Here is a 14293-nt window from a genome sequence, read left to right on the forward strand (position 1 = left end):
TTCATTCATAATCATTAATTTATTGCTATATATAAATTCAAGTAGGCACTCACCTCTTTTGTTTATATTGCTGCTTCCCCAGACGGTGTGGTGGGCATTGGCATCACTTCCTATTATAAGTTGGAAGTTCCTCCTTCCACAAAAGTCCACTAGATCCTTCAGTTGCTCGTCCGGGTGGGCACAGTCCCCCGGGAGGTAGGATGAGCAAACAATGAACTCTGTCCAGCCCCCGCAGGACTTCACCTTCACCAACGCAGCTACCTGATCCTTAGAACAGTAATCTGGAATGGGAAAATACGTTAGCTTTTTACTAAACAAGATGCAAGCCCTAGGCCTGCCCCCAGTTGTATTATCATACAATAGCTCACCTGTTAGGCCCTTAACCTGATCCTTCACTATGTAAGGCTCTTGGATAAGGGCGATATCGAGGTGATCCTTCATAAATCTATGAGCCAGAACATCAGTAGATGCCCTAGCATGCTGTAGATTTATTTGGATGCACCTCACAGCCATATTATTTCCTCCGGCTCTTGTCTATGGGCTTTGGCCCTTTAGACAAAGGCTTTACATGAGCCTTACCTCCCATTTTCGCCTTTTTACACATCTTGGTGGGCGCCTGCCCTGCCACAGCCTCTTTTGCCGCCCCAGGTGCCACGCTAGCCCCTGCAACAGCAAATACCGAAGCATTTCCGGGCTTCCCAATGGGCTTGAGCCCTTTTGGTTCCCCCGGGACGCTTGTATTTGGCGTGCTGGTCGATGGTCCTTCCGTTTCCCTTGCCGCCATTTTCGGAGCGACTTCAGGCTTTCCAATGAGTTTTGGCTCTTTTGGTTGGCCTGAAGTGCTCGTCGTTGTCGTTGTCGCGGTGGGCACTGGTTTTTTATTTTGTCCTGCCCTGCCGCCAGCACCTTGAGAGGATTTCCTTCCTTTAACCCGAACGGTAACACGGAAGAAATTCAGGAAAAGTCGGAACTCCGCTTTCCGTAGATCTTCCAATCCGGAATCATCCACGGAAAAGGTGATGGAGCAGCCCCCGTCCTTTTCCTTATCCATCCTCAGCACCCTCCAGGAACTTATCTTGAGGCTGGGATTTTGCTTCCCTATCCTACTTAGAAATTTGTCCCTGGAGAGACTGACGGTTGTCTCGTCCTTTGGTACGTAGGTGACGCAGACATGCTGTTTGGGCATGCTGTCGCCATCCAGTACCACGACATCGCAACCGTCCCAAGGCTTTATCTTCCTGCAGACACTGGTTATCCACTCCCTGGTGTCTTGATTGTTGCATGTTACGGATATCCATCCGTCCCTTTGCAACGCTGCAGTGAATTGTGGATGAGAGTCCACAATCCTATCCATTTCATCCATGATGGCTACTTTGATTTTCCCCATCTGGACTTCGGATAGCCTTTCCTCTGGATGCAGTCTATGAGTGATGGCCACCTTGACCTGTGCTACTGCATCCCGATAAGAAGTCATTTTCGGGTTTTGTTGAGGAATGTTCCCAGGGACCTTTTCCTCAACATTGCCCTTCATCGACCTCTTCTTTGAGGGCCCTGCATCAGGGGTGTTGCTTTCCGACCTTTCCCTCTTTTGGGGATGGTCGGCCACAACAACCGATCCGCAGGCCTTCAGCTTTTCCAGCCTTTCCTTCTCGTATCTGCGAGCTTCCTCTGGGGACATGCCATCCCTGATATAAGCCGCGATACGCCGCTTGGATGCACCAGAGAAATATTGTTTTTTTCCCCTGATGTCCAACCTTTTCAGGTCCTCCTCAGTTTTTTGGATAATAGGTCCAAGAGGATCCTGATTATCCGTCTCCATCGGAGGCGAAGCCTTTTCCTCCACTGGCGTGAGTAGGAGTTCCTCCTCTGCGTCAGTTGAGAGAAGCTCTGGTTCCGAAGACCCTTGAGCACTAAGTGGTTGTATGTTGTCCTTAGTGTCGTTGTTGTTGTTGTCACTGTTGTTATTTGTCTTGTTGTTGTTGTTGTTGTTTTCCATTTCTGTCCCACGAGTAGCGCGGGAAAGTAAAGTCACCCATGGCAGAGCCCGGCATACCATGGGAAGGCTCATTCAAACTGGAGGGCGCCTGGTATCCAGAGTCCGCATACTAACGACTAAGCTCCCCCTTAGCCACGCAGTCATCGGCATATGCTGTTCCACCTTGACTTGGGACGCCTGTCGTCAGCTGACGTATAGATATAGGGCTGAAACTCACAAAGCAAGAGGCTCGCCGCGAGACATGACCACGACACGAACGTAACTTTGATCGTTTCAATCACCCCTTTATCCTCCGCCATTACCGGGGCCCACCACTAGGAGGTGACAGTGCGGTTTTGGGCCCCATCTAAAAAGCTTAATACAATATAATATTTCTAATATTATTGAATAATATTTCCAATATTATTGAATATTAGAAAATTTAAGCTTTACCACTAATCTAAAAGATTTAACAAATTTCCTTTGGAAAAATAAAAACAATGTAATAATTTTTTTCAATTTTAATTTCAACTTTTATTTTAGTCTTTTTCATAATTACAATAAGCATATTTTTTATGTTCCCTGAAATATCACATGACATATTTTAGAGAAAACAAAGATAATATGCTGTCCAGGACAACAACAATCTAAAGAAAGGTGAATTTACATATTCGGTTATTCAACCAAATAAAGTTTAATTTCTACCCACCACTTCCACTTAAAATTTAAACAAGCAATTTAATTTTATTTTATTCTGTTTATTAAACTAACAATAATACAATGATAAAACCTTAAGAAATTGAAGGTAGCATAATGAAAATGATGCGAGACATGCTACAAAGAATTGACGAAATCTTAATGAGACTAACCACTATGAAAAAATCCTTAAGCGATTTCTGAAGAATGTCGGTAAATAAAGTACGAATTGGTACGTGCAACGCTGATGGCATTTTAAGTAGAAACACGCATTGGAGGTTTTAGAGCTAAAAATATTGATGTATGTCTGTTGCGAAAAACACACTTGGAGAAGGGCTTGGATGTATAGCGATATAGTTGCTATAGGACAACTCACCTTGGTAACCATTCAAATGGAGGGGATGCTGTTTTGATTAAGGAAATCATAAAGCATGATACTAAGGAGGTCTAACTTGTTGTGGTTAAAATTGAGCTACCAAACAGAACTTCAATGATGGTTCAGTATATTGTTCACGAGGAAATAACATAAAAAAGAATATTTTTAAACATCAGATATGCGCGGGGGGGAAAATATTCCTACTGGAAAGTGATTGTAATGCCCAACATGTAGTTTGGAGCTCAACTAGATTGACCTCAACTAGAGATGAAGAACTAAAGAAAGCCCTTCGGAAGTTGAGATGTTTCTACCATTCTTGTTGGCCTACTGATGCTAACAAAGTTCCGGATCTTATTGACTTTCTTATATCTAAAAAGATTTCAGCAAATTTTTTGAACTTGGAAGATGATTTTAATTTGAATTCTAATCACTCTGCTCTCATCTTAGCTCTAGTGAGAAAATAGCTAATAAACGGAGCATAATCACTTTAGTCAACAAAACCACAAATTAGATAGACTTCGAACATGATATTATTACACACATAAATCTTAATGTTGAATTGCAGACTAGATACTTAAAAAATTGTTTTAAATAATTTCAATTAGTTTTTCAGTTATTAAAAATAAATATGTATGTACCTACTTCCAAACAATTTTTTTTTATACATAATTATCTTAAAACTAATTCAAACACATTATATTTTGCGTTTGCAGGATGGTCCCCAGTTACATCAACCCAGCCTCTGCTATACTAGCGCCAGTTCTCACCTTCACGTGGTCTAACCTGTTAAGTTGAGCAACCTAAATGAAAGATGTGGTAACCAATCCATGTGGTGTAGTTTGGGTCAGTGAACAAACGAGAATGGCGGGACCCAGGATGCGTCTGTACTCAGAATGAGCGGCGTCTTGGTTGGAGCCGGTATTCCAGGTTGACGGCCAAATATAGAAAAGAAGAGGAGCTACTTCGTAAAACCAAAATTAGAAAAATGCAATGGAAAAAACTAAAATCCATCTTCGAAAGAGGCCGATCCCACGGATTCTGGGGGGAAAAAAAAAATGAATTATGCAGTCCTTTCACAGTCTCAAGTAAAACTAGAGGGTCACCACCTCGTAGTACGTCATTAACAAATCTATATGAGTCAGATAGTGAAAAACCGCTGAACGTACATCAACAAAGGGTAATGCAACTCATGATGCTGGATAGCAATGCAGAGTTACTGCAAAGAAAAAAAATATCACCAGAAGGAAACTTACCTGAATTGCAAGAAGTTGCTAGCTATAAAAAAATAGAACACAAAGTTCATAGTGAATATGAAACAAAAATTAGTTCTTTGGAAAACAAGTTAAACGAGGCAAATAAAAAAATATCAGAATTACATGATATTGTTTTGGTTTTACAATCAGAAAAAAAGCACACAAAAACTAAGGAAACAGACTGGTTGTTAACAAAAAACAAAAGAAATACAAAGAAAGGGGAAACAAGAACTCAGTCGCCGACAAATTGGAAACATAAAAATATAACCACAGTGTTCAATTACAAAAATAAGGAGAACGATAAAAATCAGAACAAATATAGCCTGCTTTCATCAAGTATACTATCGGAAGGCAGTTTCCAATTTGAGTCAAATATTAGTACACCCACACAGAACAATGAAAATGAAATTGAAAAGAGATCAGAGACAAAAAGAAATCACAAGCCACCAACAGTAATATTTAGTAACATAAAAAACTACGCTGATCTTAACAAAGACCTGAAAAGTAAAAACATAAAGCATACAACATACATATATGCTAAACAACAACCAAGTGAAAATCAATGTTAACACGGAAGCAGAATACAGGGAACTCACAAATTACGCGAACATTGCTAAGATGGAGTGGCACTCATACGAAAATACGCAGACCAGACCTATAAGGGTAATGGTCAGGCACCTTCATCCATCGTGTGATCCAGATGATATTAAAAACGAATTACTGGAAAGAGAGTATAAAATAATGAGTGTAGTAAACAAATATAGTAAAAGAAAATTAAATGAAAAAGAATATATCACTAAATTACCACTGTTTATGTTAACATTTGAAAACACTGAAAACATAGAAAAAATATATAACATAAAATACATATGCAACATTAAGGTGAAAATAGAAGCATTAAAGAACATTAATCAAATACCAAAATGCAAAAGATGCCAAGGCATGGACATACTCAGAAATATTGCAACAGGGAACCAAGCTGCGTTAAATGTGCCGGTAACCACCTTACAATCGTTTGTACTCAAAGCAAAGGTATACCTGCGAAATGTGCTAACTGTAATGAGGCACACCCAGCGAACTATAGAGGATGCATAATTGCAAAAGAATTGCAAAAAAGAAGAAACATGCAAAAGAACATAAGAAATGGTATGAGTACACAAGATGAGACTATACATACCTATAATAATAACACAAGTCAGAAAGTCGTAAAAGAGATATCATATGCACAGGCAGTGAAAAAAGATCCAAATACAAAAAAAAATGATTTCAATGAAGTTCTGAACAGTATTTATAATTTAATCAGTAATCTAACACTTAGGCTAGATAACATCGAGAATTACCTACCTGGTACAAGAAGACTGAAAAATAAAAATGATCAATAAGCAATTAAGAATCGCCACCTGGAACGCCAACGGTATAAAAAACAAAATACAAGAACTTGAAGTATTTCTTATAACGCACAACATAGATATTTGTTTACTTTCGGAACCTCACCTGACGGATCAAATGTACCTGAAAATAAAAAATTATAATACTCACCAAGTCGACATCCAAATAATCAACCCAAAGGTGAGAGTGCTTTAATAATAAAAGATAATCTAAGCTACAATGTACAGAATAGCATACAAAATATTGAATGAATAGCATACAAAATATTGAATAAAAACAGAAAAACGGAAACTCGTTGTTGGTGCAATATACCTAACACCCAAATTCAACAAAAATGGAAAAGAATGAGTATATTAAAATTCTGCAAGAACTAGGAGAAACATTCATATTAGGTGGGGATATGAGTGCCAAACATGTCTCATGGGGATCTAGATTATCTACATCAAAAGGAAAAGAATTGAAAGCAGCAGCAAATTGCCAAGGTTGTCATATCCACTCAACTGGTAAACCAGCCTACCGGCCCACTGACGCAAATAGATTCCATAAATCTAAATAAAAAAAAAAAAAATATTTTGCGCTTGCAAAATATATTTGTGTGCTTTCCTTTTTACCGACCGTATTGTGTAAACAATAGGTAGGTTATGTGATGGCAACAAATTTTGCACATCGAGTTTTCGGTGGAAATGTTCTTCTCCATAGTAGGGAAGTGTAAATAAACTATTTTTAGCAACCTGTCGGTCTGTCGGTCGGTCCGTCTGTCGGTCTGTGTGTGCACGCGTGTATCTCAAGTTCGGCTGAACCGATTTTGATGAAATTTTATATATAAGTTTGTTTCCACCATGGCACGGATTGATCAACTTTTGGTATATATCAGGCCTCGGGAACTGCACTTTTTAGCGGGCCTGTTTTACATTTTTGAACAATTTGAAGAAAATATTCAACCGATTTACTTGAAATTTTATATATAAGCTCAGCTCGACCGTCCGCAAAAATTTGTATGTTTTGGAAGAAATCAGGCATCGGCAACTAGACGTTTACGACGGGCCAAATATACATTTTTGTGTATATAAAGAGAAATAATCAACCGATTTCATTGAAATTTAATATATGAACTCCTCGTATTAAAGCAATGAACATATAAATTTTTTGGAAAGATCAGGGCTCGAAAACTGATTTGTGGGCCGATTTTACATTTTTCACCATTTTGAAGAAAGTATTCAACCGATTTACTTGAAATTTCATATATAAGCTTTTCTCGATCATACGCAAAAATTCCTAACTTTAGGAAGAAATCAGGCATCAGCAACTGAGCGTTTATTACGAGCCAAATATACATTTTTGTGTATATAAAGAGAAATAATCAACCGATTTCATTGAAATTTAATATATGAATTCCCCGTATTAAAACAATGAACATGTAAATTTTTTGGGAAGATCAGGCATCGGCTACTAGACGTTTACTACGGGCCAAACATATAGTTTTGTGTATATAAAGAGAAATAATCAACCGATTTCATTGAAATTTAATATATGAATTCCTTATATTAAAGCAATGAACATATAACTTTTTTGGAAAGATCAGGGCTCGAGAACTGATTTGCGGTCCGATTTTACATTTTTCACCATATCCACAGAACAAATTGATGGAATTTCTTGAAATTTGATATTTGAGTTCTGGTTGTTACCGAAACTAACTGGCGAGCATTTCAGGGAATTCGGGTAGCACAAAGCGAAACTCTACTACGAGCCAAATTTACATTTTTCTAAGTATGTTAACTATAAGCTTACTAATGTCCTAAAAATTGGAAAGAAGTATTTAACAGACATTTTTATAATATTCTGTAACACTTTCATTTAACTAGACAATACACAATGCGGTCGGTTATGTGCTGACCACATCAGATTTTTATTTATACAGACAGAGAAGAATTATCTAGTTACAAAATGCTCTTTCCTGTGTATGTTTAACCCATCTTAATTCTAAACGCAACCGGACAAAAATTTACATACGTAAGTACCTTATATTAATTTCATTAACATTCTTGTTATGCTGACACTACCCAAGTTACCTTATTGAAAGTACAAAGTGTGGAAAAACCGTACATCCCTCCTTATTAATATTTGATTAATGGTACAATACCGAAATGTCTGAAATATGAATTTGAAAATTTTTTTCAATTTTTCTTTCCTCTTACAAATCTTTCTTTTTCGTTCAACAAAATTTATTCGGGAAGCTTTTAAAAAAATGTGTATAATATTGTGAGATTTTTCGAAATAATAATTATAATTATTATTTTTTTGATTTTTTTTTCAATTTATTTTTAAATTCTATTTTTTATTCAAAAATTTTACTCTGTAATTCAGTACCTTCCATTTCAATCATTTTTCAAATAAATTTTCCAGATGGGATTTATTAACCAATTTTTTGAAATTTAAATTTTAAATTTCAAAAAACATGTAGAATCAGCAGTGCCAAAAATATTGATTAATTTCCTTCACACAAATAAATTCCGACACACCTTCCATTTAACATCCAAAAATTTGGAATTTATTTTTGATTTGCTCTCTGAGCTTGATGGCCTGATAGATATATGTACATATGTATGTATGTACATATATGGTATTACTTATACGTACAATATGTATGTATCATTATTATGATGAAAATTAATAAGACAAATTAATTAAAAATAAATAAAACCTAAATGAAAAATGTTTATAACTATTTTAGAATAGTTTACTTATTTTGAATTGTTTGTTAATGATATCAGTATGCTGTTTTCGTTGTCATTTTCTTTTTGAAAATTATAAGCATTGAGTGGTCCAATATTATTTATCACATTTGCTGGAAAATTATAATTATTGCAACATTTATCATTTCTCAGCAAACCACAGCGTATAACAACAACTGCATTTTGAAACTACATTTTGGATTTTTTGTTTTTCATAAAATTTTTAAAAATTAAAAATTAAAAATTTTTGTCAAATATTTAATGTTGAGCGCAAAAAAGTTCAATCTCTTTAAAATGGTGCCATATTGCACAGTAGTGCAAATTATATTTCTGAGGTGCATTTTAGTGTTGGACAATGCTAGAAATGTACATAAAAATGTATTTCTGTCAGCCGTGGTAGAAACCCTGCATTCAATAAAAGAAGAATACCGAACATAAGAAGATAAATAAAATATGTAGAGAAAGTCATAACAAATACGTACGGGTAGAAATATGTTAATTAAATTAAGAGTTTTTCTGAAAAGTAAATCAATCTAGTTAAACAGTAGCTTGGTGTAATTACTCATGTTCATTCATGAAATTGGCAAGGTCAAAACGTATTCAAAATGAGTGAGGATACTTATGAAGATAAAAATTTAAAGCAAAGGCATTTCGAGTCTAATCTAAGTGAACAACCTAAATTGGCTACTTTAGATCAATTGGATTCAGAAGATGATAAGTTGCCGGAAGAAAAGTATCTAAATAATTTAGCAACGACATTGCCCAAAGGAACAGATAAAATACCACAAATATTAAAAGTGGCACTTGAAGGTCTTCCTGATAGGTGGCGAAACTGGGTAACAAGAGGTATTTTCACATGGGTGATGATATTAGTATTTGGTTTCTTAATTTATGGAGGCCCCTTGGCTTTAATGATAGCAACGTTATGTGTTCAAGTGAAATGCTTTCAGGAAATAATTTCAATTGGATATCAAGTTTACAGAATTCATGGATTGCCATGGTTTCGAAGCTTGTCTTGGTACTTTTTGCTAACTTCTAATTATTTTTTTTATGGAGAAAGTTTAGTAGATTATTTTGGGGTAGCTATAAATCGTGTTGGTTATCTGAAATTTTTAGTTGTTTATCATAGATTTTTGTCTTTTAGTTTGTATTGCGGTGGATTCGTATGGTTCGTGCTATCTTTGGTTAAGAAGTATTATATGAAGCAGTTCAGTCTTTTTGCTTGGACTCACGTGTCCTTGTTAATTATTGTGACTCAAAGCTATTTGATAATTCAAAATGTTTTTGAGGGATTGATTTGGTTTGTCGTCCCTGTATCTATGATTGTTTGCAATGACATAATGGCTTACATGTTTGGTTTTTTTTTCGGGAAAACTCCACTTATACAATTAAGCCCCAAAAAAACCTGGGAGGGCTTTATTGGTGGTGGGTTTGCGACAATAATATTTGGAGTAATTATTTCAACAATTTTATGTCAGTATCAGTACTTTGTTTGCCCAATTGAATATTCTGAATCTCTGGGAAAAATGACAATAAAATGTGAACCGAGCTACATATTTATAAAGCAAAATTACTATTTATTTGGTAAAATTTGGAAAATTTATCCATTCACATTTCATTCACTTTCTCTTAGTGTTTTCAGTTCAGTAATTGGTCCGTTTGGGGGTTTTTTTGCATCAGGTTTTAAAAGAGCGTTTAAAATAAAAGACTTCGGTGATATGATTCCTGGTCACGGCGGTATAATGGACAGATTTGATTGTCAGTTCTTAATGGCAACTTTTGTAAATGTGTACATTTCTAGCTTCATTGCCACTGCCTCACCTGCGAAATTGTTGTCACAAGTTCTTTCATTAAAAACCGAACAGCAACTACATATATATGATCAACTTAAAAAAAGTCTTGGAGAACGAACTGTTAGTTTAGATTATTTCCATTAATAAACCCTAATTTGCACGTGTAGCAAAATATAGTTATTTACTGTCAACTACTCTGCGGTTTCTTATTAATGTATATCTTTCATATTGGATCCATGTTGACTAAAAGTGGTTCTTTTATATGCGTTTTTAGTGGCTGAAAATTAATAAAAATATGCATTTATTTTAATTGATTTGTTGTGATAAAATTTGCAAAATACTCTTCCAAAACCCCGACTCACGGGGGTAGTATTTAAATTATTCAACTAATGTAGTATGTACACTGTAATTGGGATTTGAAATCAATAGATCAGTAATCTGTTAGCATTGTATAGATGATAATTGGAAATTTCTTATCCATTATCAACTTTTATGTATGTACCTACATAAATACATTAAGTAATTTAGACAAATATTTAAAAATATACAATTAACGAGTAAAATAAAACTTGGATTTTTGATGTAATGTTCTTAAAAACTGAATAGTTAATAAAAAAAAACTTGTTTTTTTTAGAAAATTTGGAATTTGCACGAAATTATATAATTTATGTTTAAGCTTACAATATTTATAAATTATGTAAAAGTTCAATTTCAAGTTATTGCATGTAAAACTTGTAAATATTGAAATAAAATGTATATTATTGTTAATAGAACAGCATATTTTATTACAGAATTTACTTTTAAACGATTAGCAAAATATTGAATATGTTTATGAGTCGATATAATACCATTTTGTTTTACTTTTTTAAATAAATTTATTAGAAGAGAGAAAATTTAGGAATTTTGCTTAAATTTGTTTTTTTTTTACAAATATTTCAAATAAATATGTATTTTAAAATATTTTTTAATTTTGCTTTAAATAAAAATTTTCAACTTATGAATGTCATATAAGATAGAAGTTGAAAATGTATGGCATATAAGTAAATGCCCTTGTAGCCCATGCGATTCTCGCATTTTAAATTTTGACACTATGTAAATCGAATATCGCAAATTTGTGTATGCGAAAGTATGCTATTACAGTTTGCTACCTTCGCATACTTTTCATTCACTTGCCATTTTGTTTACGAATCTTTTTGCGAAAATTTAAGTTTTTGGAAAAATAAAACTAAACAATGTAAGTGTTCCAATTATGTTACTTTATTAAATTTAAAAAACCGTGTATTTCAAATTTACTGCAATTTACCTATTGCAATAAAATGCGAAACTATTTCGGTTTAAGAAAATAGCAGTATGCCAAATTTTTTTCGCTTCTCTTTTCTCTTTAATTCTTATGGAACTAAACTTTTCGTCTATACCCTTACATACTTCGGTTATAATAAGTAGAATGGTTTGCTGAGCAAAAACAATACTTAAATCTTAACCTGCGTAAGAGTCTTTTGCTATCCATATTTGTTTAAAAAATTAACAATAATCCTTAATATGTATTATACGTACATTTAAATATATGATTATTTTAAAATAATTCAAATATTTGAAAAAATTGTCAGAAATGTCAAAAACAAAAGTTTTAGAAAATGCTGAAGTTAAGGTTTTTTGGATGCGATTTTGTTACATAGCAAACCAATTGCAAACAGCAAATCAACTTGCGTAAATTTACATAGTAGACCACCTTGTTACTACTTTGACAATGCTCAGCCTGTGGAAAGGTAACTAGAAAAAAATTGTCTTCAATATTTTTTTCAATGCTATTTTGTTCTACAATCCATTATTTTAGTAAAATGACTGAGAATTTTAAATTGGGACCCCTCATAAGAATTTTAGAATATAATATACATATGAACGAAATTTGGAACTAAAATAAAAGTATTGTTGCTTAATAACAACAGGCATTTGTTATTAAAATTAAATACTTTTTTCGGATTCTTTTTTCCAAAACAACCTTTGAGTGGAATTAACTAATTTTACAAGAACTTAAACAATAGTAAAAAATTATGTACACGAAAAAAATAAATAAAAAAAATTCACAAGATTTGTAGATTTGTGCAACGGGGGCAACAATGCACCGCGACCACGTATAAGGATCTATTGTGCGCCCCCCGCCGAGTGCGGGGCATGCCCTACAACACACGCTCGAAACCCACCCTCCTGATGAACTCAAGCAACTTGTGAGGACCAGAAGACCGAAACTCAGCCGCCGTTAGAGCAAATCCTCCCAACACCTCCCCCCTCCTACGAGCAAGAGCATCATACTCCCCAAGGAGGTGCACTGAGGTCTCTCCATACTCCCCATAGAATCTGCAAGCATCCTCATTTTCCAGGCCCAGCCGACTGAGGTGTCCCCTACGCCTGCAGGGAGCCGTCAAAATGCCGGTGAGGACTCTCACCTGGTTCTTGTCCATCCCTATAATTTTCTTAAATCGCTTCTGGTTATAATCTCCCAGGAGCTCTTTGGCTTGCCGCAGCCCCGGAAGACTTCTCCAGCGCTCCGACCGCCTTCTTTCTGATTCTCCTTAATTCCCAACGTGTGTGTGTGGTCCGATTAAAAGTGTGTGATCCGATTCCCCATAAGGGCTCCTGCCCAAGAAGAGGTGTGTTTTCCCCCTTCCTTGCAAACGCATCAACGGCCTGATTTCCTTTCACGCCCACATGGTCCGACACCCAACACAGTGTGACCCGGTTGCATCTGCCTAACTCATTGAGCTTCTCAAGACAGCCCCATACTGCCGCGGAGGATACTGAAAACGAGTTCAGCACTCCGATCGCAGTCCTGCTATACGACATAATCATTATTTCTTGTCCCCGATACCCCCTTTCCAGAGTTAACGGCACGCACATTTCAATGGCGTGCAACTCAGCCCGAAACACACTCGGAAAAGTTCTTATAGGTTTGGAGAATTTGGTCCTTGGCCCAAATACCCCCGCACCCGTCCCAATACTGGTCTTTGACCATCTGCGTACCATCTAATAACGTGTGTTCCAACTGAGAGGCCCGAAAAGTCACGCTCCCAGTCGCTTCTGCTACTCAGCAACGAGGCAAAATTTTTCTCGAAGCTGCACCTGCTTACCATATCGTCTCTAGGCATCGATAGGAGCGGAATCTCCCCGACAAGACGACCCCGATCTCCCACACCGATTATTCCGGCTTCATTTCTCCCCAACCTGAAAATGGCAGCCTTCGCTGCCATCTCCACAACAAGGTGCAAGGGGGCTACTCCCAAAATCGCCTCCATTGCCGCCGTTGTACAAGTTCTCATAGCCCCTGAAATGCAGACGCATGCAAGTCTCTGCAATCGTTCCAGGTTTATTCTAGCCGTACCAAGACCCACCCTTCTTACCCATGCCACTGCTCCATAAGTTAGGAGCGGCACGACCATCATGGTATACATCCACCACATGACAGACGGGGAGCAGCCCCCAACCTACTCGAGATGGCCCTGCAAACCATAAGTGCCCGAGTTGCCAGTGTACACACAGCTTCCTCGTGACTTCGCCAAAGAAGCTTGGAATCAAACACCACTCTTAAGTATTTGACCTTAAATGCTCCAGCTTCTTTCTCCTAGTGAAAGGCACCAGAGCCATCTTGTTAGGGTTAATCCTAAGGCCCACAGTATCGCACCAGGCCCGGGGTACCCGTATTCCCCTTTGGACTATATCACAAAGAGTTCCCTTAAACTTACCTCTAGCGATGATGACTATATCATCGACGTAAGCCTGGACACCAATTCCCTGACGAAGCAGCTCATCAAGGAGTACATCCACCACCAAACTCCACATTAGCGGGGACAGAGCCCCACCCTGTGGGCATCCCTTGGCCACGCAAATTCTTAGGATGCTCTGCTCCACAGCAGTCTCTGCTACTCTCGTAGCCAACATATTGGACATCCATAGAGAGGTGCTATCATCCACGTCTCTACGCCTCAGGGCGGCCGCAATCGCCTCATGAGAAGTATTGTCGAAGGCCTCCTCGATATCCAGGAACGCGCATAGCGCCACCTCTCCCTGCTCTATTGATCTTTATA

At 36.7% G+C, this 14293-nt stretch overlaps 1 protein-coding gene across 1 annotated transcript; it reads left to right on the forward strand.

The window, feature by feature from the left end:
• The first annotated feature begins 8891 nt into the window (after positions 1-8891).
• LOC129616654 (phosphatidate cytidylyltransferase, photoreceptor-specific-like) lies at positions 8892-10987 on the forward strand. Its single transcript, XM_055532288.1, has one exon. It carries the CDS (start codon positions 9027-9029, stop codon positions 10356-10358), a length of 1332 nt encoding a protein of 443 aa, XP_055388263.1. The 5' UTR covers positions 8892-9026; the 3' UTR covers positions 10359-10987.
• Positions 10988-14293: the final 3306 nt, after the last annotated feature.

Source organism: Condylostylus longicornis, unplaced genomic scaffold (assembly GCF_029603195.1).
Source record: "Condylostylus longicornis isolate FDR11 unplaced genomic scaffold, ASM2960319v2 ptg000266l, whole genome shotgun sequence".
In the NCBI taxonomy this organism is placed as follows: Eukaryota; Metazoa; Arthropoda; class Insecta; order Diptera; family Dolichopodidae; genus Condylostylus; species Condylostylus longicornis.